Source organism: Anopheles nili, chromosome 3 (assembly GCF_943737925.1).
Source record: "Anopheles nili chromosome 3, idAnoNiliSN_F5_01, whole genome shotgun sequence".
NCBI classification, from domain to species: domain Eukaryota; kingdom Metazoa; phylum Arthropoda; class Insecta; order Diptera; family Culicidae; genus Anopheles; species Anopheles nili.
This window is the reverse complement of record NC_071292.1, coordinates 42,315,203-42,341,669: the sequence shown is the minus strand read 5'-3', so window position 1 is coordinate 42,341,669 and position 26,467 is coordinate 42,315,203. Positions and strand designations below refer to the sequence as shown.

Sequence of the window (26,467 nt, the reverse complement as noted above, 5' to 3'; positions counted from 1 at the left end):
CCAGACAGATTGTGAAATCCCATTTTGGCAGGTTGGTCCTGTCGGGTACCGACGAGCGCACATGTGTCCCTAAACGTGACGACCGTCTCGACCATCGGGTGGGATTTGGCGGCCAGCTCTGGCTGCAGACAGGTCCCTGGGAAGGTCCTGGAAACGGTGTGGCAGGAAAGGCAGTCCTTCTTTTGCAAGTTTCAACGCGTACGCGTACGTAACCCGGAGCACTTGCAAACACCCTCTCGTGGGCAGGTTTAAGTAGCCACGGGTTGCCGCATAGCAACGACGGGTGCTCGGCCTACTCCGTGTTTGGTGGAATGTCTGCAGGAAGAAAAAAGAAAACAACAACCAATTGTCATAACCGTAACAAACAATGCGCGCTGATGGCAACGATCGTTTGTAGAACGTTGAGTTTAGAGTCGCGCTTTAGTGTTATATCCTTTTTTCTTTAAACCATTTTATCATTGATTATCATGTGGAGTCCTGCGTCAGTCCGCCAGATAAATCGCTATTAACATCGCAAAATAACAAACAAAACCAACCTCGCTTGAAACAAGGTCATTAAAATGTATGATATTTTAAGCCTATTTTGCCGCTACATCAGACACCCTTAGCTCAGTGAATGCATTGCTACATGCGTTCGTACCCAAACTCAGCAAAAAAAAATCGCCGATCCGATGTATCGGAGGGAAATACAACTCGGAGGGAGAAAACGTACTCTCACCCTACCAGTAAAACCACTACGCTCTAGGGTAATTGAAACACGTGTTGATTTCGGGATTAACTTAGAACCCGATGGCGCATCCTTCCTGGCGCTGCCGGTGGATTCCCTCGAGAGCAATGCTGGTGGAAAACGGCGGGACACATTCTAATTTTTCGGACACCCAGCTTCAAAGCGGGCTATGAATGCAAACGCCCATAATTACTGTGTAATTGGTCGATCGTTTTTGAACGGGCAAAAACTCCACTCAGGCCAACACCTGCACCCTCATCGTTCGTTGCCATCGCGAGATGTGGCCTTAAAGGCCGCGCGGATTGTTCGCGAAGGCGTTTCTAACCCCTCGGTACGGATTAACCACCGGATAACCGAACCGGAAACGATCCGATCCGTCACGGTCACCGCCGATTGTGCGGCGTAAGTACACATTATGCACCTAGTGTGCACGCTCTCAGAACAGCGCGTGTGAAAGTCAAACGTCGTCCTGGGCGTGGGTCGCCTTACACCAGGGGCACCGGACAGATAAGTGCGTGTGAATTGGCGATGAAAATATGATACAACATTCAATTACAATTACGCCTTGAGGGTTTGCCGCTGGGAGATAAACTGGCTCACTAATCAACACCCACAAGGAATGGTTGGGAAAGTGTCCGCCTGCAATTAGAAGCAGCGCCACGTTGCCGTGGAATTTAATCTTCCAAATTGTGTAGGGTGGCATTTAGATCGCCTCTCCATTAGATGGGCGGGAGCTGTTTGTCGTACACATTTACACGCAGTTTTGAATTTTTGTAAAATTGAAATCAACGTGCACACGAACAACACGTCTGCACGTGGTTGACGAATTGGATTTTGGGCCGTTGTTGGTTGGAATGTCGTGCCGAAGGAGGAATACATAAAAGGCAAACCACATAATTTGGAGCGTGTTTGTGGAATTTCTGAATTATGATTATCGTTCTTGAAACCGGTAGGAATATCATTTTTTTTGTCACAATCGAAAGATGGGCTGTGAAATGATTGATGAACAGAAAAACCTCCATACAAATGAGCACATGTATGGGTGTGCTTTGTGTTGTGCGAGAAATATTGGAATAACATTTTCCTTTAACTTTTATGTAAAAAAAACCACCAACTCTGTGCGTTAACAAATTTAAATTTAACATTTATTATACGATTTTCGATTTGTAGGCAAACGTAAGCAAATCAGTTTCTGGAAAGCGAATATGACTTATCGGCCGTAAAATATTGCGCAGGTTCTTTTTTATTTCCATCATGTTCATGATGTCTAACAATTTCTAACATTGATTGAGATTTTATAAAAAAAATTTATAATTAGATAACAAAAAGTAGCTACTCCTCAGTTTAAATATATTTTCCATGTATTTTTTACAAGTTGTCTACCACATGTTGTATATTTATTGCCATTAAATACAATTTCAATTATTAAATTAAATACAATTAAGATCAATTTAGTAAATTCTGAACTTAAAACAAGCTGAATGAGTTTGTGTGAAACGAGATAGTTTTAGATACCGTTTTTTTTTAACTCTACCTTCTTGTCCCCAAAAATTATGGTGATATCTTCTACATACATTTTGTAGTTCCATAGCGATCTCCTCATGAAATCTCGTTTGCCAATAGCTGAGCCATTAGCTTAACTCCAACTGCTCGTTCCTACCGTCCTATCCTAGATCCCATTAGCTACCACGACAAAATGAACGACATGCTCTCACCCGACATGATCAGCCGGTTTCGCGACCTAAAGCTGCTGGAAGCAGGTGAAGGACCTCGACCCGATCCACCCCAGCACGAGGATGGACTGCCGCGTCACCAGCGTGCCCTCGGGGCACAATCTGCCGCCACCAAGTCACAGTTTATTCCGGCCATCTGCAACTTTCAAACGGCTCGGAAAATGGCACAGGAAAACCTCGAACACCAGCCGCTACCGGATGCGGTCATCGACATTGCATTCCGCAAGGCACAAGCGGCCGGTTTTCCCAACCCGGGCATGGAACTAAGTGTCGGACCGTACGCCACAGGTGAGACATCCGGTGGGTTGGCCGCCCTTTCAATTTTGCCGTTTAACCGCGCACACACTCATTCCAGGTGTCGGTTGCAAGAACTACAAGGCAGGTCCAACCAAATGCACCAAGTACCGGGTGTATCGGCCAAAGACGTGTGGCGTCATTCCGAAGGTTCCGAGTGCGCTGGACACCTTCGATCGGCCGGAAAGTGTCCGCGTAAAGAAGAAGGTAGGTGCGATGGATTTGGCCATCGGTTGGGAATTTCGCACCAAACACGAACCAAACGCTCAAACGTACATGGACGGATCGAAACCATCGGTCGCACCACCCATCTTTGAGGTGGTCGAACCGGCCAAGGACCTGAATCTGCCCGCGGGTAAGCATACACAACCCTCAAGGGAGACGGACTGTTTGCTTGTTCAATCCTTTCAATTCCCTCACGCGTGTTTGTTCCCTGACAGTGGTGCATGCCGGCGGCGTGTTCTCCAACACCCTCGGTGAGGAGGACTTCTTCGATCGGGACGTCATTCGGCAGCACAAGCGCCTGGTACGGCCAACCTCCAATCGCTGCAAATGTGGCAACGGATCGGCTCGTTCGTCAAAATCTCCCAATGCCACACGTCAGCAGCACCAGCAACAGCAGCAACATCGCAAAAGCAGTGGCCACAGCAGTCAGGATAGCCGCCGGGAGCAGACACAACAACGGAAACACCAGCAACCTGAGCAATCCGGCACGACGGAGATAAACAACAACAACCTGCCGGCGGTTCGTGGCTCAGCTCGAGGCCATGGCAAAGAGTTGGCAGAGTTACAACGTCATGGTGCCAGTGCCAGTTCGACAGAGCGTCGGATGCACGAGGCTGCGGCCAAACACGCGGAACGCATCGAACGATTCTGTCACAAGTTCGCACCGGAGGACGATCATCAATTTCCGTACAACTTTCACCAGGAGTATCGGTGCGCGTTCAAGGCTGGCATTCCGCAGAGCAACGTGTCGGGAACGCTGAGTAGCTTCGACACGGCACCAGGAGGACAACCGCGCAAACAAACCGACTACCGGAAGTTGCTGCACATCCCGAAACCGCGGGAACCGTACACGAAGAAGAACTACGTGATCGATACGCTTGCGCCACCGTTCGCTTTTTGGAAGAAGGGTTCCGGCTATCCGGACTACTGGCGGTTGATCAGCGTGTACCAGCAGGCGTACAACAAACCGATTGAGAAGCGGAAGTACCCGCTGCTGAAGACCGTGTACCAGTAACTGACGCACATCGCCACTAGAGGGCGCGCATCAATTATTGCAATAATCCTTCGTCCTTCGTGCACCCAGCTCCAACCAGCCTTTTCTTTTTTTAGTTAATTTGGGTTCTTTTTTTCTTTTGTTTTAGATGATTGTCGATTGTCACTGATAGCGCGCGCATCTAACGGGGTACTTGAGGTACTCTTACGTGCACTTTGTAGTCTGATACGTGACGCAAATAAAAATAAATAAATAAAAAGGGACGTTTCCGGGGGTCTCCAGGGAAAGGGAGATCTCTTTGCCAAAAAAAAACCCGCATGTTTTTTTTTCCCCGATCGTGTGTTGATTGCATTTCGATTTCGCAGGGTCGCGTTAAATTTATCGTCTATTAGTAATCGATTATTCATCGCAGCGGGAATCGATTTTCTGCGAGACTTGTTCGTGTTATTGTGTTTGCCGTTTATTAGGTGGCTCAGTTTTGTCACTTTACGCTCAGGCGCAATTTTGCTAAATGTGTGTCCTGGGAAAACTTTCCTCAACACTTACACGGGTACCCCGCTCTTATATTGGTGGCGTTTCCCAACCGGCCAAGCGGTGGTTCTAGTGATGAATTAGCTCTACTAAGGAAACTACTGCAAACTCAACCAATTTAGTTGATTTGCATCTTTTTTTTAAATCCTTCTGTGCAATGGGTTTTAGAATTTTTAAACAAGTTTGTTTAAAATCTCATTAAATCGTTTTTCTTCAAAACAACGGCTACCCCCTTTTTTCTCACACTGCAACTACATCCGTCTCACTCACATAATAGGAGCTCGTAACTGATTGCGAAAGAGAAAGACTCTCATTCTCCCGTGTGGCCCACTCAATAAGAAAATAGATTCTACAAATATGCCTATAAAATCTATTAAACGCAAGAACTACCACGTTTTCAACCAAGGCAACTCCACCGCGTCCAGTCAAAATGACTGGTTGTTCAAAAGCAAACATTTTTTAAGATCTGATTATTATTTGCATATAAATTTGAGGTTTTAGGTTTTGATTAATGAACTATTGATTGGTTGTTGCTAATACTACAAAAGAAACTATTTTTTAACCTAATTTACATTGCAATTTACTTGTTAGGTAAAATAACAACAAAAAAAAGTAGTTTGTAGCGTTTCACATTCAAAGTTTGTTTTTATTAGTTGCTTCATCATTTCTTTTAACGATTTCAGTTTTTTTTAGTTCACATCATTCAACAAAAACTTAACTAAAACTCACATACATTCATTAGCAAAACGTTTTTTTTTACAAATGTAGCCCTTATTTGTACCGCATTTGCCGCATACATACTTTTTACACACGTAACACATGGTTTCTTTTGTTTTATTGTTGTTACAATATCCAACTTGACACCATTTTCTTGTAAGAATTTGATCGTTCGCTTCAGAAATTGTTTTTAAAGTTTTTCTTTTCGAGAGATGCTTTTTGGAGCTTTCTCAGTTTTTGTTTCTATCCACTCCTCTGTAAGATCTTTTGCTAGATAAAATAAGAATTTCTCTTGCGTGGATTCCTGTTGTTACTTTGTACAGTATCCATGCATTTATTCCAGCAAAATCCAGAATGTTAAAAAATACATGAAGTGGCCATCGCCTAGAGGCATATTTTACAGAGTATTTTTTGGCCATCTGATTGGCAATATCTTCACCACATTTCGTGTTATTGTAATATTCGATGGATTCAGTTAAAAATATTCTCCTTTTTTAGCCACAACGACCGATTTATGTTTTGTGCTTAGAATAATAACTTTCTTCTTGGGTTTACTTTTATATACCGTGAGTGAGATATTGTCAGATTTGTATTCAACAGATGAAAAACGGGGCATGGTGTCCTTTTTTGTGTTATGAGGTTCGTTTGGATAGTAATTTTGACGCAAGTGGTATGCTTGTAAAAAAAATTGTCAGTAGTTACATTTCATCCTGCCATAGTGTAAGGCTCTATGAGCCTGAGCACAACATACTTCCCTAGGGGTTGAGAGTCTGGTTTCTTATCGTCTTTTCCAAGGTATGGAAACCCATTTAGAACGTATTTTGTTTGCACATCACAGGCCAACCAAAACTTGATGCCAAATTTGGCCGGTTTATTTGGCAAGTATTGCGTGAATCGACATGTTGATTTCGTTTTAAATAGTTGTTCATCAATTGTTACATTTTCCCCAGGTTTAAAACAGTTTTGGCTATTCAGAAAAAACTTTTTCCAAAGTATGGATCTCATAGCGAATTTATCGGCATTTAGGAGGCGTCCAGATCTTTTTTCTTTGTAATCGAAACGGATATATTTTAATATTTCTTCAAACTCCTTTTGGCTCATAGTGTTAGCAAATAATGGTGGACCCCATTCTCGGCTCCATAAGTAAGACAACTTAAGATTTTTCATTTCGTATGCACTCCGTGCATAAAGTATTCCCAGAAATGCTTTTAATTTTGCTTTCGGTAACTTTCATTCTTTTTTCAACACACGCAATGCCTCGGCTTCCGTACAATCTTTCACATGTTGAATTATTGTATCATCGATGAGAAGTGAAAACGCATTTATTACACTTTCCGTCATGATGTGTTGTTTTGCATATCTTGTAGGACCGTTTTTTTAAACTGTTCCATCGGAACATTTTTCGTGAATTATGTTCGATTCACTTCCAGCTTCGTCCGAACTTGATGTTATGCGTGCACGACGTTTTAGTACTGGTATAATGTCTTTTGAGTCATTCGTATCATCATCGCCAGTGATGGAGTTGTCGTCTATGCTGAAATGTATATTCACGTTTGCATTGCTCTCTTCTACTTGAAGCAAATCGCTGTCTACTAGATTTGAATATTCCATGGCTACTGTTCTTCAAATAACAAACTGTTTTTAAATAATGCAGCGATGACACTGAAGCAGCTAACGTCGTCTACAACTGAGCAGATACACAACGTGTCTTCAACTGATAAAGTATGAACAAAATTATTTTCAAAGTGCGAACGATAAAGCAATAACTTCTTAGAAAACTTGACAATGCATGCAAAGTGAGTCAGGTCGGCATAAAAAGAATTTTTCCGTACTCATACAAACTATTCCAATAATTAGAAGCTCCCACGACGTACTTATTCGCTTCCAATTGTTTCAATTGTGAATTGATGAAACTGTATACAATTTTTTTTATCAAAGAGTAAACTCTATATTGCAGTTGGTAAGTCTATTTCTGATAACTTTGTTTAAGCATTTTACACAGAAACAAGCTGTTCAACATTCGATCAAAATATCAGTCAAAATGACTGGATCCGGTAAAGTTGTCCATGACCGTAACTTAATCCAATATTTAAATGAATATTTTATTTTGGAATACAATAGAAAGATTATTCCATTCAATGTGTAAAAGTCATGCATTAACATCGGTTGAATCATTTTACCCTAAAAAATAATTACGATTGAATGGTAATGACTGATCAAAATGACTGGTTCGGTGTTTCTAGTGGCTTTTCAAAAGATGAATCTTCATAATTACCAAAAGGGTTTGCACGTAAGAGTTTTCATGTTGTAGAAATAGCACTTTAAAAATCATGTTCGACGGTGGCTATCAAAAATGATATCCATGGTAACCAGCGTTTTGAAGGATTTTCTTCTTTGTTTGCTTTCCCTTTAAATTTTACCATTTCAGATTCATTGTTTGTCTGCTATCTTTGTCCTGTTGACTGATGCTAAATTGGGCACATTGAGCATCAGGTTCAGTTCAATATGAGCCAAAGGGATTTGTTTATGTTGAATTCCTAGTGCAACTTGGACTAGTGCTGGCTGGAACGGCTGCAAATGGACTATCTCTCACCGACAAAACAAGATGTAAAGCTGAGTGAAGGTCATCTACATATTTATTTAGTTTTTTATCATTTCTATTATCATTATTATTACTATTGCAACATATTCGTTCGATAGCAAATTTTCACAACGATGAAATTGATAAAAAAACACAAAATAAGTATATATTAATACTATAAACATTCCAAAGCAACAAACTCGATTGCCTCTGAGCATTCTCATATGAAAAGCGTGACAACTATGGGTTCGCATCGCTATCATGCTTAGGCATTTCAAGAATTTAGTTCCATGAGAATCATTATATGATTGATGGTAAATACATATATTTCACTGCAGTCACACTGGTTTGATGTTCAAATTCAAGTAAATCAACCACCCACTCAACAGTAGCAGATTCTGTTAACATTACAGGCATTGTACAGGCATTTCACAGCTTGCCGAATCCGCAACAGTGCAGGAATCCGATACCCTCATGGAGCTATGCATTTGCACATGTTGTGTATTCCAACTTACCCAGCATTGTCACTACTATATTTTACCCAGCTTTTGGCAATGCTTTGCTCTGGTTCTCCGAACTAGACACTAAGCAAACGGCGTTTCTTTCCAGTTGACAACGCCTCGATTTAGCACGATAGTTTGTATACAGACTGACGGTTTATTTAGCGAAACTTAGAAACAACACAACAAAAGCCAAATCATGCATCCAGCACGTGATTCAGATACGAGATGTAACAGATGGCCAGCTTGAGGATCTCGATTTTGGACAGCTTTTTGTCTGGTGGCAGCGTCGGAAGCAGCTTTCTCAGCTCCGAGAACGCCACGTTGAAGGCTTCGACGCGAATCCGTTCACGTGTGGCGTGAGCCGTGCGGTATTTGAGCGTGGCACGCCGTCGTCGGCGTCGTTCCTCACGGGACAGGTTGGAAAATTCTGTCTGCATTGTTGGGTCTTGCTGTTTGCGCTGTCGTACAGGACCTGTGCTGCCGTACACCGGTTGGTGGCCGGCGGGATGGTGATCGTGGCTGGGTGGGCAAATTTGGGGTGTCTTGGTTCGTGGCTTACGGACACCCACCGCACAGGAGGAAAGCTCCATCGGATCCTTCAACTGATAGACCATCTGCAACGGATATGGCCAAGACCACGGGAGAGGTGAAATGAGTTTGGGGTCCTTCCTTGTTATCTATCGAGCATGGTGTTTGGGGAAATGCTCAAAGATGGTATTTGTATTTTGTTTCTTTTTTACATTTTTCGTCTACGAAAATGTTGTCAAACATCAAACGTTACTGTTACACTCTCCTTATTACAAGCGTTTTTTGGGGCTTTTAATTTTGAAAGAATGTTTTAGAAGAATCTTTTGTCTGACATTAAATGGTAGGGCTTTTTTCTAAAATGTCTAGGCTTTAGCATTTATGTCGTTTTGTTATCATTCTCATAGGCTTGTATTACTTAATACCTTCCGCTCCTATTTGTGTTACTATCATCCACTAGCAGCAATACCTCTTTTGGTCATAGAAGGTCATTTCAACCAAATGCTCCTTGCGTTATTATTTATAAATAAAACTAAAGTTGCTCATGTATCAAACACTGTTAACCAATTATTGTTTGCTATTGACTTTAATTATTCCAACGATACAAGCTACCGTATTTTATCGAGTATAGTGCGCATAAAAAAGAATTCTGATAAAATAGTACCTATGCACTTTATTCGGAAGTCACCAAATCAGTAAGTGAGATTAGCTGAATAACTTTGTGCAGGAAAAGATTTACCGGGTGAAACAGCCTACTGACAGATAAGCTGGTTAATAGTTTTGGTTTGATTTCTCTTTACCACGATTATTGTTTCCAACATCAAATCAAAGTCAATCAGGCCTACAACATCACAAGTTTGCCAATGGGTCCTTGATGCTTCGGGTGGCATAAACAAGGAAGTCATTGAGAAGTCATTCAAGAAAATGAGAATTTCAAATGCTTTGGATGGAACAGAAGATAGTGATCTCTACAAAGATGACGATTCAGACCTTGAAGATGTAGCTGCTCTGAAACGTGATGAGATCGACAGCGATGATGAACAATTGAAAGGATTTTATGAAGATCAAACCTACTCAGTTTGATTTTTGTAAATAATTTTTTTTCAAAAAGTTTTTTTCCCCAAAAATTTGATTGTAAAATTTAGGTGCGCGCTACACATGTATGCGCACTATACTCGATAAAATACTGTAATTACGTAAGAATAATTTAAGAAAGAGTTTTCTATCTAGAACTTTTGATCTTGATAGTTGGCGTAGGATATTTAAAAAACATGGTAATCAAACAAAATGAGCATATTTAAATCTCATATCGCCGTATGTCTTTAAATTATATTTAATTGCAAAAAGTGGCATAAAAAAACTAGAGTGATTTGCATTTGAAGTATCGTGGGGAAATTTAGAGAACCGTAGAAGTCTCTATGTAGAACAATGTATTTTTTTCGAAGCTCGAACGAACGATAAACTTTGATTATACAGATTTTAACACAGCATTTTATTTTTATAGGTCGCATGTTTTATGTTACAGTACTAACATTTGATTTTGAAAGTGTTTTTTCTTTACATTTTCAACCTGAAACTATTATTTTCACAATAACCACATGATAGATATAATTACTTTTAAGCACTGCAGCTTCGTCGAAATACACTTCTTTTTCGTTCGTTCGAAATATAGGGAAAGTAAACAGTCTCTTTACACCAAACTCTTAAGCAATGCGTTTATCAGAGTCCATTAAAAGCCAGGAAATATCTATTCCCTCAAAGTATCACCGTTTCACTTGCAATGTTCAACGTCCGCTTCAATTGGAGTGCAAAATTGTACTGCATAAAACTACGACCAGCAACAGCATCCAGCCAAGCAGCATCCTGCTCGGCCATTTTGAAAACCCAGCATCCTTGCGCCTCGATTGGTTGACAGACGACTGTAGCTCCTCCTTTCTAAGCCCCCGGTTGAATTTAGCGGATATTATTGTTCTTGCAGCTGGGTACCGATTACGTGGCACGCAGGTGCAGCACTTGAAAATTTATAAACACCAATCTGAAAGAGTTTTATTCTATGTGATATTTAAAATCGATAAATGTTTCCAACAAAACTGCAGCGAGGATATACATTTGTAGTGAAAAATATGTATGCTGTATTCTCTTAGAGCTTACAAATATGTTGCAGTATTGTTTATTTTTATATAATCTTATTTCTGAAGTCTTTTTGATGTATTTTTGTATAATCATGTTTTTAAAGCAGAAAAAAAGGTCACATTTATCGCTACTAACAAGTCTAGCTACAAAACGCGTCGAATCGAATTTATGTCGAAATCGAAGAATAAAATTGATTCATAAATATGTAAAAAATTCGATAACCATCATAATGGTTACAAGAAACAATCCTTCACAATGATAATTATTAAAACGAGTAAATATGTTCTGATGAATTCCTTCGATTTTTCATGATTCACGAAACATTAAATTCGACATAGCAGAACATCAAAAAACAAACAAACAAACCGCATAAAGCTTGAAATTCTTGAATTTAAAATCATATAGCGTTATCAGCTATTTAAACTTTAGGAACTTTGAATTAATCGATTAATTTAAAATTAGTTGAAAAAAACTAGCAATTTTAGGTTAAAGCTTGGTGATTACGATTGATAAATGAATTATAATATTATGATATAGGTTATAAGATTCGTAGCATTAAAATCCTTTCCAATCCGTATGCACTTCGTTTAGTTCAAAATCTGGGAGCAAATTCTCATAATTTGTATACGCTTGTCGGCATCATTCATAGCACCTCAGATCGCATTGCTGATTTGTTGAAAAATCATAATATTTTAAGATTAACATAATTTCTTTCAAGAACATAATGTTAGTCTGCATGTTATATGTTTAATCGTTGTTGAAATGATTTTTCTTTCTGTATTTATAACTAATGAAACACTGAGTGAACAATTTATATTATCAATTGTGATACATTTTGTGCAATTATTTATACTGTACACGATCTATTAACATCATTTACATCAAATTTGCACCGTACAGTTTCATAAAGAATATGTCAATCTGCAATGTTTTATAAACACTGCTGTGGATCATTCGCTGAGAATTCAGATGCATCATTCGCTTACGTCGACGATTATTCCTTATTCGTCGTATTCTCTACCTTCGGTGCCTTGCGAGAGAAATCCCAAGCACGGTACAACTGCAATATTTGCGTCCCGGCAACGAACAGATTTACCGAAAATAATCCCCAGTTTTTAGGGATAATCACCAGCGAATATCGCGACCAAATGATTCCGGTCGCCGCCAGAGAACCGGCCTGAGAAATTGACAGCTGATCCGCAGGACGTCGAAGGTCACTCAATCCCGCAACTACCAGGCCCTTAAAGCAAAAGTTTTATAGATTACAGCTTATTGCATCGCTATTTTCTGATATTGTAGCAGAAAGGAAACATTAACGAACCCATTTGAAGACGGGTGCCCAGAAAAACACAGTTTTGGGACCTGCAAGAGAACGGTTTATTTACCATTACTGAACAACAACACAACCAGCACAGTGTTACATAAACATCATCGGGAATATGCAATTCGGCTTACCAGCAGCATGATTCCACAGGGGTCTTAAAGCATTGGGCACAAATTTGTCGGCCACATTCACGACACCATGGTATATCTTCGACATGTTAAAGGATATTCGAGGTAGTTTAGGAAATTAACAGCGTTTGTATCAGCCGCAAAAAGAACTAAAAATAATCATCAACACCACCCCAAAACATATGATACATCAAAACAACTGTACATTGAGTTTACAGCTCCGGGTGAAATACTGCATACTGGAAGGACAAACGTATCCCTTTTCATGATGTACATAGAGTTTTAAGCATACCTAATGCAAAAATTAGTAATATTTCATTTGTTGAATGTAAAAATTAGTTTTAGTAAATATATCATAGTCTATTACATAAAACTGCCTTATCACTGGGGTTTAATAATGAGCAAATTTTTACAGTTAGCTCACCATCGAGCTGTAGCTCAATACAGTGGTTGTCAGAAACGTATTGCATCGTTTCAGTTTAATTTTCCAAATCAACAGTTACTTATCAAATATATACATTTAAATACGGAAAATCGCAGAATAGCTTCATCGCGAATCCCATGTTGCAATTTTAACTAGATTGGTAAGGTAATTCGTAACGAAATAAACGGAATGGAATAAAAATAGATGATAGAAAGTCAAGTTCAATGTATTTTTTTATATTTGCCTTCATTAATGTTAGTTTTCCGTTTATTACAGATGAGTCTGGTACCTGTATTTTTGCTAAAGTACAATTTGGTTTCACACTATGCTCAAATATTTTACATTGACATTGAATGATCATGGTTCTTCATTTCCTAGCTTTTATTCTTGCTAATGTGTTGCTGTGTTTTGTAAAATCCATGGTTGCGATTTCAATGATCAGTTATATAAAGAATGATCTACGAAATTTTACTTCAAACGCGTAATTATAGGTAGTATTTTGATTTTGAAACCAAATAAATGGAATATTCTATTCAATTGCTGAAGAATGTCATTAGCATGTATTTGCATTGTGCACATTCTTGTGTGTTCCCTCTCAATCATTCACATAAAATATGTATCTTAATTTGGTCTCTAGCACTATTGACTAATTCACTGCTACAGCTCCAAAATGATAATTGATAAACACTTTGAAGAACCAAACACAGCTACCATACATGCAAAATGTGTCGTCGATACTTAATTTAATCTTACATTTAACTCGACATGCCATATTTTCATTTACTTGATACCCGAGAAGTATTGGTTCATGAGTAGTAGGTAAGAATAGAATGCTATTTTGGTATGGACACGATGATAGTATGAGCAACAACTTATGTACTGTGTTGGAGTCATAAATTTTCCGGTTTTTTTTTTCAAATATCCCTTCCATAAATCCTACCAGCTGCCAACAGTTTTCTTTTTGCACTGATATTTTGATAGTGCGTGCGTGCGATCAACCAGTTGAGAAAAATAGCAAACGGCCCAGAAGAAAACAGCGATCTATTATCGTTTTTAATAATTCCACATTTAAACCTCGCACATGAACCATGCTGCAAATTTTATACACGCTACATTTAAGCAAGAAAAATTGCACATGTACTTTGAAGAAGACAACTCTCCCTTTACAATATTGTTGACGAAATTTTAGCAAAAAATTGCGAATGCGGTACACACGGTAAATACGTTATGCTCGTTACTGCGTAATTTTACTCATAATGACGAGCCTGAACAAAAAAAAAACAAATCTGAAATAGTTCAAAGAAACACAAATGAAATAGAAACATGACAAATAATAATTGCGCAACGAATTTCAGAAGAATAAATGAAAAAAAGACAAAACTTTTAAACAATTAACACAACAAAAAAGAAACAAACGGAGAATATTTTATATAACCTTGTTCATTTTTTCAAAACCATTTTCTTTCTTTCTACTATGCAGTCTTTCTATGTCCTTCGTCTTTACACCTAGGTTATCGAACGGATGAATTACGGGCTATATTGACGATAAAAGTCAACTTAGTTCAATCTTCCTATGCACACGTCAAGGGAACTTTAATTGAATTGCATCGATCCGTTACGTGGTCTATGCCACCTAATCTCTACAACTTTTCTCTTTCGATTAAACTTATTTTTAAATCACGCCTAAAATATCTGCTGCCCCTATAAAATCGACACAATTTACTTTAAATCGGAAGTACCTCGTGGTCTACGCTTAAATGACTACTTGCATGTTATTACACTGTGACCAAAGCGTAGCTTATCGTGGAGATAAGGCTAAAAATCAAACAAACAAAAACATACTTGTACGTATTTTCCACGTGTTATTACCAATAAAGGACGTTTTCTAATAGTGAATTAAATCCTCATCATTTCTCGAATTTAACCACAATAACAAAATATATAATATATAATAATATTACAAATAGCAATAAAAATATGTCCTGTACAATATTTGCAAATATCATGCAGTTCAAGGTGAGAGATGCTTTGATTCCGAACGGGAAAAGTCATCAGGATGCAATAATATTAGCGAACCGACAGAACGCGTGGTGATAATATTTTGCCCCCCTTTGTCCTAAAGCGAATGAACGTATGTGAAAGTCTTTGATGCTCATCTGAATTCGAATGCTGCTAGCTTAGAATACAATTAGCAATTGTGTGAGTGTTGTGTTTGTGTGAAAACAGGAAAAATATAAGTCAGCATACAAATATCCATGACAAAAAAAAACACACACACAATTAACCTATCGGACGAGACGGGAACAGACCTGAATTAGACCATGTTACAGCTCTTGTGATTCGTACCGCCGCGTTGGATAGTTTCCCATCCAAATGATAAATATTTTGCTAGTTTAGGAAACTATCCAGCACAGCGTCAAAGCTATGCACGGATTGGTAAGTTGGTGGAGTAGCCTCTAATGTTCATCATCGGAGCCCAGCCGTACGATCGAACAGCATGTTGGTGCCTATTGATCTGGCTTTTCCCTACCGGGATGGGTCCGATTAGAACATTAAAGGCTATTGCGTTTCGTCCACTATTAGCATAATCTGATGTGTGGCTTCCTGGGTGCTCCTTACGCACTCGTTCTGATGCGTAATCCAGTCTTTACGTTGACAAAACGTGGAGCAGTATGGCGTCCTTCGGCACAGCGAGCACTCGGCCAGGGCTTCCCGGTTGCAGTTGGCGCACTAAGAGTGTCCAAAGGGCAGATCGTTAGCATGATTCGGAAATAAAATGAATCCCTGTTGCCGTATCGAGCGACCGTACGTACCTTCTTGTTGGCGTGGATGGATCCCGGCGGAATGCAATTACTGTTAATGTTCTGCTCCTGCTCGAGCTGCGTCACGGTCAGTATTGCTGCGTCCCGTTCCCGCTGCATGCAATCGATCTGACGATTGTGGAGGTCTTGCGTTTCGGTAATGCACTTGCGCAGGTCTTGCATATATTTCGAAATTTGCGTGCAAAGCGATTTCATTTTTTCAAACGGCAAATTGGCATCGGCTAGAACTATCAAAAAAAAAAAGAGAGACGACAAGGTAAAAACCTCGTAAATCAAGTGGGTAAAAAGCCTTTTGCGAAAAGGATCAACTTACGCTGTGTCTGTTGGTCCACGAACTCCGTCGTTGCGTCAATACCATCCGTTAATGACTGCCACGGTTCCTCTTTCGCAATGGCCAACTCGTTCTGCAGATCCTGCTCCTGCTGAACAACCTTAACGGTTGTGGTGGTCGTGGTGGTGCTCGTGTTGTTGGTAATAATCGGCGTTGCATTAATCGTCGTCGTCCCCAGCTGCTGCCGTGTTGCTGCATGCACTTGTGCCGCCTGAACCGCAACTTGCTGCTGGTTGGCGAGCGCGGAATTAACCACACTGGTGACGGTCGTCCCCGCGGCATTATTGCTATTATTGCTGATGATGGCATTGTTGGTGTGGTTGCTGGTCGCGTTGTTGACGACGGTTGCAGACGAGTTGGGCGAACCACCGATCACAGTTGTACTCGTGCCGCTGCTCACAATGATCCGTTTTTTCTTCTCCAGTTGGGGTGGTTCAGGATCGCTTTGGTTTCGCCGACGGCGCTTATAGGGTGTGAACAGACGCACTGGGCCGGTTGCAGCTGGAAAGGAGAAGAATTAATATTTATTTCACTGTTACATTCCATAATTTGTGATCCTGGTGCGATCTCTTCCTCCATTTATCCTGTTTGATCAAAGCTGCATGTTCAACATGGCATGCAGCAAAAACGTCAAAGGATCTCATACCACCGGAAGCGGATACTCACTTTCGCCTGACTCATCGTCACAGCAGGCCGAACAGGTACAGCTGGTTGCGTGCGGTGTCAAAATGCCCTCATCGATGAGCGTCTGCAAGCTTCGCCCGCCGTACCTTATCGATCGTTTCCAGTCTTTACTCGATCCTCGGCCACAAATGTTCTCGAACTCACTCGGGGTGTACCAACCGTCTTTGTGCTTGATGCACTTCCCCCGTCCTCCCGAGCCCAACCGGCTCTTGAACAGTTCGCCCGTCGTGGTTTTGCAGCGAACCTGCAGCACCTCCAGGTTGGCCATTTGATTCGCCAAAACGCTATTGCTTTCGATCCGATACTCCTGGGTGGAACCTTGTTGAGAGCTTTGCTGGGAGCTGTTTTGCGATTGGCCACCTTCCACTAGCACTGAGTCGTCCTGTTGGGTGTTTGCATCGGAGGCACTCTGCTGCTGGATAACGATATGCGTGTGGGGCTTTAGTTCTCCTCCCAGCTCACTGACGACGGTGCTGCTCGAAACGAATCCGTTGTTGTCCACGCAAATCATCGGCTTGAAGTGCTGTATTTGATCTGAGGTGAGCACATTGAATGTGGCACCTCCAATTAATGTACCGACCGGGAGAGATACTGGCACCTGCACCACCGTATTGCCCGTTTGCACGTCCGATGTGGTCACAAGCCTTGTTCTTGGAGGTAAAGCAACCTAGAAGGAGTAGCAACAGCAAAAAAAACAAATTAATGATTATATTCCGTGTTATGTTTTTCATCGTCTTCTTGATTCTCTCTGAGAAAGGAATAAATCCTCATGTGATGTAGAAACACTAAGGACTCGATTTCATCAATCGGAGGCATACATTTTCTGTTTTTTCTTCAAATTGAAATAGTTATTCAGCCGTCTCATTGCTGTCAATATTCAAATTGGTTCAAAAATTTCACTGAACCAACCACGTGTTTACTGCATGATGCTGCGCGTGTGCTGGTAGGGTTTAAAACTCGCCAGAAATCCTTCCTGTACAGCTTATATATAATATACCAGATGCTAGCATGATCAGCTCTCCATGACAATTACTTGCCAGTCGGCAACTCAAGAAACGAAATGAAACATGTGGGCTAAACTATAAAGAGATCGACTATAATGAAAAAACCGTAATAAGAATAACGTTACAAATAAAAAGTAAAAAATATTCTTTAGAAGTATTGTCTATTATGAATACTTAAAAAAATGCAATCAGCGAATGGCATTACCGAAAAAAAAATGTTCGCATTATTATCATTAGCTCATACATTAGCAAAGAATGTTTTAAAATCTTACTTTTAATCGAATCAAAAGATTTATGCAAGTCCGAAGCTTGCTAGTAGATGCAAATTAAATCAAACATCTGATACAAGTTTTTTAGTATTGTTAGTTTTATTGTATTGTGTTTAGTATTGTTAGTAGAACTACAGCATACTGTAGAGACTAAAACACCCTATTTTTTGGGACAATTGTAAAATTGATAATGATTTTAATTTATTGGCTAATGATTCAGAAATATTAATTATTGCGAGTAGATAATAAATATTCAGGCTGATTAGCGACTACCAAATACATCTTATTACTTGGATACCCATAAGTATAGATTTTTCTTCATTTTAAATAAATTTGAATTTATTCATGCATTTAATTTGTTAATTTTTTGAACCGGTGTTTGGACGTGTGTTTATCCTACACACAAAAGCTTTCGGCTATCAAAGATGCAATCTTTAGACAAATTATTTAAAACACAGGAACCGTACCATAAGGTAGAAAAGTTAATTCACGATAAATTAACCCCTTCACTGTCTTTTGATTTTAGAAAAACGGGTCAAAAAATTGTCACCCTTTTTTATTTGTGTTTTGGAAAAAACGTGCTCTAAAATTCATAAAATTAAAAGTTTGTGTTGTATTTTGCTGATTTAAAGCAAAAAAAATGTTAATTGTTAAAATTGTAAAAATTTATAAATTTATTACAATTTAACTAAAAAAGTAAAAAATTCAACAAATAACAAAGAAAAATTAAAAAAATTGAAAAAATAACAGCGCTCAAGACAAATGAGGAGGAATAAAGAAAAACCAAAACTGCCCGAGCACTGCACGTTGGGAAATTGCCGGGATAAAAATAAAAAAAAAATTTAAGATTTTTGAAAAATTTTGATTATTTTCTTAAAATAGAGGGTTAAACTTAGTCAACATTAAAATATTGTGGGCCTAAGTCCTCTATTCTCAGAGTAACAGCCTGTCAAAGTCAAAATGTGAGAAAAAAAATTGAAAACTTTCAATTTTTTTATGCTATCTTTAATAGTTTTTTCTCTTAAACTAAGCATACTAAAATAAAATTATTTATCATTTTGAAAAGATTATCTTATTGTTATAAAATTGAATATTTTCAATTTTTTAAAGAGTTACATCATCCAAAAATTGAAATTTTTTAGAGAGTTACATCATCCAAAAATTGTTAAAATATGAAAAAAAAACCATGTAGAATCATGTTTTTCTTTATAAAAGACGATTTTTTTATAAAGCTTCAAAAGTCTTCAAGCTAAAACATCATACAGGTTGTAGGTACAACAGCTTATCTTTCATTTCAATACAAAATCTTCTGCCACTTTGTGCCACAGCACAAGATAATCATTTTCTTGTGAGCCACGATACAACCAACCGTTTGTGAGATTTTGGTGAGACATAAGGAATAAAACTTCTGACGGTAATTTAAGCAAAATTACTTTGAATGTGGACCTTTTTGACAAAGTTTATTGAAAAACAACACTAGTAAGACAACACAAGAGTGTGTTTTGATAGATCAAGTAGGGATTTTATGCACCATGAAGGTTTTCCATCCCCAATTTTCACCAATTTTTCCTTCAAATCTCTTGTCAAAGCATCAACTTTTTGAACTTAACGGTAATCGTGTTTGGAATAGAGGCAAAAGAAAGAATTTTGCAATCAGATCAGAAAATTGAGACAAATTTACCTACTCTACTTGAAATGAATGTGTAATTGAATGAAACCAGCAATAATTTTTTTTTACATTTTGACTGCTGGCTTATGTTATGAGTTGTTGGCTTGTATAACAAATACTCTCTATATATTTTTGCTACGCCTAACGATCATGAGAAATGTTTTTATTATTCGGGCCCTTATTTGAGTTCGTTCTCACGTGATAAGCATTTGAAAGTAAAGAAACAAAATATACATCTTTGTAATATCAGCGTCATTTTTGTATGTAACATAAAATTAGCAATGGTTATAACCCCGGTCAATAAGCTGAATCGGATATAAATACCTTGTCCAACAAGAGATATTTTGGCAATTGCATACATACAGGCGTTAGAATACATGAAAAAACTTTTTTGAGGATTTTTAATATGCAAAAGAGCATGAATTACGAATAACTGATCATATACCAAGTTGTACGTTTCAATCAAATTTTTCAGTAAATAATTCCGCTAGACTTTTATCCCGGTATTTGTATCGGAGTGCCCACTGTGCACTGCTCGGGCAAATCAGTAGATGCACACTCACTGTTCGGGCAAAACTGTGAAGGCGTTAACAGGGGTATAGCTAACATTCGTCTATGTCCAGGAGCAAAATGCTTTCTCTCAGCCAGTTCTAAACAATTTAGTTTAGTCAGCTCTAAACGGCGGTACGATTGAGAGAACCGTAGAACTGATCCCAATCGACAGGCTAACATCGGTGCACCGTAGCTAAGCTAGTGAGACAACTAAGGAATGACGTTCAAACCAATGCGAACCACCTTTTATCTATTTCAATCGTAATCGAATCGTTGAACCGAACATCGATGCCACCGAGTGTGCCCCGAACGGCGTTACAAATCGGCAGAAGAATGTCGGCAGCCCTTTCCCCCATCGGGAGGATATGCAGACGTGCTCGGAAGTGAAAGTAAATCCCCCCTCTCTTGTTTGCGCGTCAGCACCAACAAAAAGGGCGCGAGAAGAGGAAAAATAGACCGGTGGCTGCTGCTGCTGATGATGAACAGGTACGCCCGCTCGTACCGGTCGGTTTCACTATCGAGAACAAGATTTAAAAAAGAAACGAGAAAAGCGAGCAGCTATCGCTAGGATTTTGGGGCCACATTCACCCATTGTTCTCGTCTTGAAAATAGTAATCGAAAGCTAGCGATCGGTTCTCCTTCACGGCAAAGGGTGTCCTTGCGGTGCAAATTTTGCTCCACTTTCTTCTTTCACCGTCCGCTGCAACTCGGGCAAGGAACTAAACCTCGAGAGGCCGACCTTTCGCGCTCTCGTGACCAAACACAGTGAGACGGTCGTCCCGTCGCATCATCAACATCCCCCAAAGGAAAGATCACACTTACGCATTCATCGTAAAGCGGTGTGCACTTATATTTGGTGGCGCGAATGACGCGAGCCATGTGCGCGTTGCGTTGCGTTGTCCGTTACTCCATGCGTTGGGGAGCCAAGTTCGTACGATAGTGTGCAAGATGGAAGAGCAACGAACGCTGGCACGAACATCGGAACGTTTGCGTTCTTCGTGCGATCAGCTGGAGACACCGACACCACACCGACCGTCGTGTTGCCAAACATCATCTTGAAAGCCGAACGACCACATGGGGCACGGTTGGGCAAAAAAGCTGACGAAGCTGGGACGCCACGCCACATACCGTCAAAGCCGATAGCCGGTCAAAACGCGAACGCACCGCGGTGGATCGTTTTACTCCCCGCGTTTAAGAGTGAGGCCGATTTTCGGACCGGCCCCAACACATCGTTGCTGCTGTCAAACGCGGTGGCGGTCGGTCGGTCGGTCGGTCGGTTTTGTGACGGGGACCGGTCGGTTTAGGTCATAAACGCGTCCAGCTTGGAGTTGTTGGCCACGTCGGGAGCAACACACAGGCGGCAGACGCATCGCCACAAAGACGGAGGAAAAGAAAGAAACAACGTAAACAAACCCACCCATCGGGCGCCCGAAAACGGGCGGACGCGGAACGAACGTGGGCAGAAAGCAAAATCCGACCGACCCCGATCCGATCCCACAACCGTACACGACCATTTCCGAACGGCAAGCCCACCAGTACGGATGTACAACAGGAACCGCGGTGTTACGGCGTTTTTCACGCAAACGTCCTGGGACCAGACAGAGCCGGAGCGCGAGACAACGGCATCCAAAAACAAAAAAAAAATAAGAAAAGTATCAACCGAACGTCGAACCATTTAGAACCCGAGGAGCTCCAACTCCGTGACCGTAACGTGTCTGTATTGTCCGCGGCTAGTCTGAAGCTCTCGATGGTGGAGCAGCAGCAGCAGCTGTTGTAGTGAAGCCAAGCCATCGAATTGACAGCATTCTACACGGTGTGGTGTGCTGCAAGGATTCATTCTACGTTGTTGGAGCGAATGTCCTGACACTGGTTCCGATTCCGGTGAAGGAACACGGTCAGAGGCCTACATCATACAGTAACATCGTTGCTGCTGTGTGTGTATGTGGGTGTGTGATGGCCGGCAGATTGCCCCCCCATGAAGGTGTTGGATTGGGAATTAATACCATTCGATCCATACTTTTAATCACCGAGCATCGAGACTATTTAGTGCTCTAACGTACGGTGGTCGAACACCTACACGAGAATGCTTTTGGAACGTCCGTCACCTTATTAAAACCCACCGAAACACCCGTGTCTCGAGTTTAAAGGGCAAATATCTAACCCTCTTTCCCATTTACGGCGTGTGTGTGTGTGTGTTTGTGACAAATGGCGTAAATTAAAATGATGTCTAGTCGCGTGATAATTCGCCCCTCATAGCAGGAGGAAATGTTTCTGCAGCTACGCAGCATAAAATATGGCTGTCGTATGCGCACACGCACGCTTTTTCCAGCCGTCCCAACACACACGACAAGCGCCACGAACTGCCACGGGAACAAATACATGTGCATGTGCTCCACCGCCTGCCTGGTGGCCACACCTGGATGGTGTGTTTTGCTTTCACACACAAATTGTTAACGCTTCGCTCCACGGCAGCATCTTTCTGCAGCAAACGGTGGCGCTTTTTGGTACAAATGGAAGAAGAAAAAAAATAAAGTCCTTGCGCAAAAGGCTGCACCATTTGGGAGACTTGTTTTGGGTCAACTGCAAACAGGAGCAACAACAAAAAAACGGAGCTGCCCGCCCCGTTTTAAGTAAAAAGACCGCTTTTTGACAAGCGAATGTAAGCGCTTCGTTTTGTGGGATGGAGGTTTTTTTTCTCGCTCATTTCGCGCAGCTATCTCACCCTGTCTCCCTGGGGCTGTTGGCTATGTCTTTTCTCTGTACAACCAACGCGTGCTTACGTCACGGGCCGCCAAGCTCCGTTACCGTCCGAAGCGAGATAAAACTTCTCTCCGTTCGCCAACGGCAACCTTCCCCAAACTAGGTCTATAAAAGGGGGACTGACTGACTGGCTGTTCTCTAGAGCGAACACGTATTTCTTCGGTTCCGTTCTCGTGTCTCGAGACTCGGCAAACGATTAACCGCGGTGTGCTGTGCAACCAGTCCTGCTGCCGGGCTCCAGCGAAATGTTGACGCTTTACTCCCAAAAAATCAGCCCTCCGGTGTATGCGGCGGCCGCGATAGGAAAACGACGGGCGCACGATGATCGCGAAGACGATTCGACATCGATGATGACGATGCTGATGAAGGTGATGGTGATGATGTGTCGGTCGGTCGGTCGGTCGGTCGGTCGGTCGGGAGGACTGACTGCGTGTGGCCACCCACCGACGACCCACCGGACGGGTGGGCAGGTTTGGTTTGAATGTGTGCGTAGCTGGGAAGTTCCCGTTCGGGGACACACGGTCCACCGATGACACGCGTTCGTTCGCCTTTCGCGTTGCTCGCTGCCGAGATTTGACCGATATATTCGGACGAGCTGTTTTTCTCTCCGTGTCCGATCGATCTCGCCTCCGATCGGGCAGCATGCTCGGTCGGTTTTTTTTTCATATCTGCTTTTGTTATTGTTTCTCTGTTGTCAAGCAATCGCTCGGGACTGGCGGGAATGAAAGGCACGACCCCGCGAGGCGAGATCCAACACTCCTCTGTCCAGTGGCAGCATCACGAGCAGCATTTATGAACATGAAAACAAAAACCCGTGCGTTGGTTGGTATTTTGTTTTAACATTCGACACAAACCCGAAATTACGCAAAGCACACGCAAGCAGGGCTCCGCAGCAGCAGGATGTCAAAGTTCCACAACAAACTTGGCACAGTGAAAAACAACTGGCACAGCACAACTGTCAAAAAGCCAAAACACGTCAAAGCGCCTCCTTCGATGGAACCGCACCAAAAGCATTGGGGATTTATCGACTTTTTTCTTCATATCACCAAATGAACAATGGCCGGTTGAAACTGATATGCACATCCGGATGCATAAAAGGGCGGCATCGGGCACTGCTGTATGTGTGTGTGGCGTGTGTATGATGTGACACCTTACCTCATCACCGTTCTCTAGCTTGACGTGTTCCTCGGCTTCGTCCGAAAGGTCCGGAATCTCCGAATCCATCGAAGTCTAGGCGTAGGTTGGGGAAGCGCAGCTACCGGCTGGTGGGTTTTAACGAGAGTTACCACCACTAGTCGTTACAGCAAGGACGGAAAACTGCGAAGGATACCCGGTCCGTTCGGGGCTGTCTACGATTGTCGGACGATTACGGGGCGACGATGACGGGCACAACCTCGGGAAAGCCTCGAAGCAGCTTTCGGCCGAATGGTGCGATTCGCAATGTGTGCACCGGACACAGTTACCCGAGCGGTGCCAGGGACGCGCGGACACGGATATATTTTCCTTCGAGCTCAACTTTCCTTCCCTCGGTTTGGTCCTTCCGGCAGGCACACGACAACGCGACACCGACGACGGGAAATATATATATATATGTTGGAGTTTCTCTGTGCGCCTGTCTGCTAACTGCTGCTGGTGGTGCTACTGCTACTGCCGCCTAGCGGATTGTGCCTTCTTGGGCACTGTGGGGCGCGCGTGCGTATGTGTATGCGTAGCGAAAGGAATCCTGTGCACACGCGATGCGAGAACAAGGGTCGACTGTACTGAAGGGCGCAGCTGCAGCGTGGGGGTGTTGGAGCCTGTGAGGGGAGGGGCGGGGGGGTGGGGCTGTGAGGTGAAGGAAGGGCGGATAGATTCGGTGTGGTTTAGGGAGGTCGCGTGCCTGTGCGATGTGTTGTTTTGCTGGCAGAGAAGCGCGACACCATCCGAATCGACCAACCAACCGACGACCGATATTCGCGCGTTTCGACGAATGCCAACGACGCCGAAGGAACGGCCGAGCGAACGCGCGCGCGATATTTTCAACACACGTAAATTCGGTTTTTCTGGTTTTCCCGATCCACCCGCCGTGCGTGTGTGCTTCTCGGGTGGCGCTTTCGCTTTCCCGACGATGGCGCGTGGACAATCGTGCGCTAGAAAAAACACACAGGCTCGACGTGTGTAGGCTCTCGACGGGCTGGGCCAGCCACGGTCGCTTCACAACCGCACAGCCGCGTTGTTCATCGGTGTGGCCGCTACAGTCCGCGACCGAAAAAAGGTAAACTTGCTTTCGTAGTTGCGACGCGTAAAACACACCACCGCGCACAGTCGAACAGATCCGGGACACACGCACAGGATTTTTCACCACATCCGGAACTCGTTCGCAAGGACGGCTGCCGCAGCGGCGTTCAACGTTCTACAGTTCGCCGATTTCCTGCCACTTGAGGGACAATGCGCGCACCGCAGCAAACAAAAGACGAACCACACGCAAACACTAACGTCGTCGAGTGAGAAGAAAGCGCGCGGGGCGTCTTTTTTGACATTTCCTTTGCTGCTACACAACCGTCAAAGCAAGCCTTGCGTTGCTTCTGTTTGTTGCGACTTTTCACACTCCTGCACACACACTCCTCCGCCTACGACGAATTCGCTCTCTCGTTCCACATTGTTGCCTGCTGGTAGAATTTTTTCTATCTTGCGGTGCGTGAATCCTCCAAACACAATCGCTGGCGGACGAAATTTGGCGTTGTTATTTGCCGCTCGAGGCAGGTTTTCTTTCTTTCTCTATTGCACCCCGTTTTATCAGCGGCGTGTCGTTCGGACAGGGAGAAGAAACAAATCGCCAAATGTAACTCGGCCACCACAGATTACGACGAAGAGCGTGTCTTCTTGTTCTTTTTGCTTCTTCGGTTGCCCGTTTGGCTGAACGAGAGAAACGATCATCTGCGCTCTCTTTTGAAGTGAGGCTCTCTCTTTTCTCTGTTTCGCACTTCGGGACGATCTGCGTTAGAGATGTGCGCGCTTATTCCTTTTCATCATCTCTTATCTGAACAATTTTCTACACGTACGTGTGTTTATTTTATAAATAAATTGTTGAATATTTTTAACTAAACTATTAAACATTCATTTCCAACATTATGATGTGTTCAAGTGAATTGCTCAGCAAAAATTAATGAAAACCGATACATAATGACCAAATAATATATTCATTGTGTAAATGACGTTAACAACAAAAACATAAAACCATAAAATTTCTTGTCTCCCTTCGTCGACAATATATGAGCGTCGCTACAATTTGTATATCGAGAGTGATCTTGTTTTGTTTATACGCACCCTAATAAAAAATTTTAAAACACAAAGCGAATGGACAGTCTGACAGGTTTAAAGTCGAGAAGTTACACAGATGTATAAACACGTTATTGAGTAATTGAATTTTGCAATTTTCGAATGACGGAAACGAGCGCGTTAGTTAAATATATAAAAATCTACATTACTTAAAGCCAATTCTCGAGATAATAATATAAACTACACACTGTCGTCAATATTTTACGGCCTAAAAAGACC

At 41.9% G+C, this 26,467-nt stretch overlaps 4 protein-coding genes across 4 annotated transcripts; 1 reads left to right on the top strand and 3 right to left on the bottom strand.

Moving 5' to 3' along the window:
• Positions 1–2,423: 2,423 nt before the first annotated feature.
• Positions 2,424–3,994, top strand: LOC128726513 (uncharacterized). Its single transcript, XM_053820328.1, has 3 exons — positions 2,424–2,748; positions 2,816–3,109; positions 3,195–3,994. Exons 1-3 carry the CDS (start codon positions 2,424–2,426, stop codon positions 3,992–3,994), a joined length of 1,419 nt encoding a protein of 472 aa, XP_053676303.1.
• A 4,505-nt stretch (positions 3,995–8,499) lies between these two features.
• Positions 8,500–8,919, bottom strand: LOC128725288 (helix-loop-helix protein 15). The gene has a single exon (XM_053819020.1). It carries the CDS (start codon positions 8,917–8,919, stop codon positions 8,500–8,502), a length of 420 nt encoding a protein of 139 aa, XP_053674995.1.
• Positions 8,920–11,785: 2,866 nt separating this feature from the next.
• LOC128723357 (mitochondrial pyruvate carrier 2-like) lies at positions 11,786–12,569 on the bottom strand. Its single transcript, XM_053817088.1, has 3 exons — positions 12,419–12,569; positions 12,285–12,325; positions 11,786–12,203 (listed from the first exon to the last, which is right to left on the bottom strand). The coding sequence occupies exons 1-3, from the start codon at positions 12,501–12,503 to the stop codon at positions 11,958–11,960; spliced, it is 372 nt and encodes a 123-aa protein (XP_053673063.1). The 5' UTR covers positions 12,504–12,569; the 3' UTR covers positions 11,786–11,957.
• Positions 12,570–15,398: 2,829 nt separating this feature from the next.
• Positions 15,399–24,154, bottom strand: LOC128725554 (deformed epidermal autoregulatory factor 1). Its single transcript, XM_053819307.1, has 5 exons — positions 24,086–24,154; positions 16,659–17,343; positions 15,975–16,493; positions 15,653–15,888; positions 15,399–15,569 (listed from the first exon to the last, which is right to left on the bottom strand). Exons 1-5 carry the CDS (start codon positions 24,152–24,154, stop codon positions 15,399–15,401), a joined length of 1,680 nt encoding a protein of 559 aa, XP_053675282.1.
• Between the last annotated feature and the right edge of the window lie 2,313 nt (positions 24,155–26,467).

Excerpts from the sequence above, each read along its gene's own strand:
- LOC128723357 (XM_053817088.1), bottom strand. The coding sequence starts at position 12,503 with ATGTCGAAGATATACCATGGTGTCGTGAATGTGGCCGACAAATTTGTG. Across the intron at positions 12,326-12,418 it reads CCTGTGGAATCATGCTGCTG|GTCCCAAAACTGTGTTTTTC; the intron begins GTAAGCCGAATT and ends GTTCTCTTGCAG. Across the intron at positions 12,204-12,284 it reads GGGCACCCGTCTTCAAATGG|GGCCTGGTAGTTGCGGGATT; the intron begins GTTCGTTAATGT and ends TTTTGCTTTAAG.
- LOC128725288 (XM_053819020.1), bottom strand. The coding sequence starts at position 8,919 with ATGGTCTATCAGTTGAAGGATCCGATGGAGCTTTCCTCCTGTGCGGTG.
- LOC128726513 (XM_053820328.1), top strand. The coding sequence starts at position 2,424 with ATGAACGACATGCTCTCACCCGACATGATCAGCCGGTTTCGCGACCTA. Across the intron at positions 2,749-2,815 it reads TGTCGGACCGTACGCCACAG|GTGTCGGTTGCAAGAACTAC; the intron begins GTGAGACATCCG and ends CACTCATTCCAG. Across the intron at positions 3,110-3,194 it reads GGACCTGAATCTGCCCGCGG|TGGTGCATGCCGGCGGCGTG; the intron begins GTAAGCATACAC and ends GTTCCCTGACAG.
- LOC128725554 (XM_053819307.1), bottom strand. The coding sequence starts at position 24,154 with ATGGATTCGGAGATTCCGGACCTTTCGGACGAAGCCGAGGAACACGTC. Across the intron at positions 16,494-16,658 it reads TGACGATGAGTCAGGCGAAA|CTGCAACCGGCCCAGTGCGT; the intron begins GTGAGTATCCGC and ends TCTCCTTTCCAG. Across the intron at positions 15,889-15,974 it reads CGTGGACCAACAGACACAGC|TTCTAGCCGATGCCAATTTG; the intron begins GTAAGTTGATCC and ends TTTTTTTGATAG.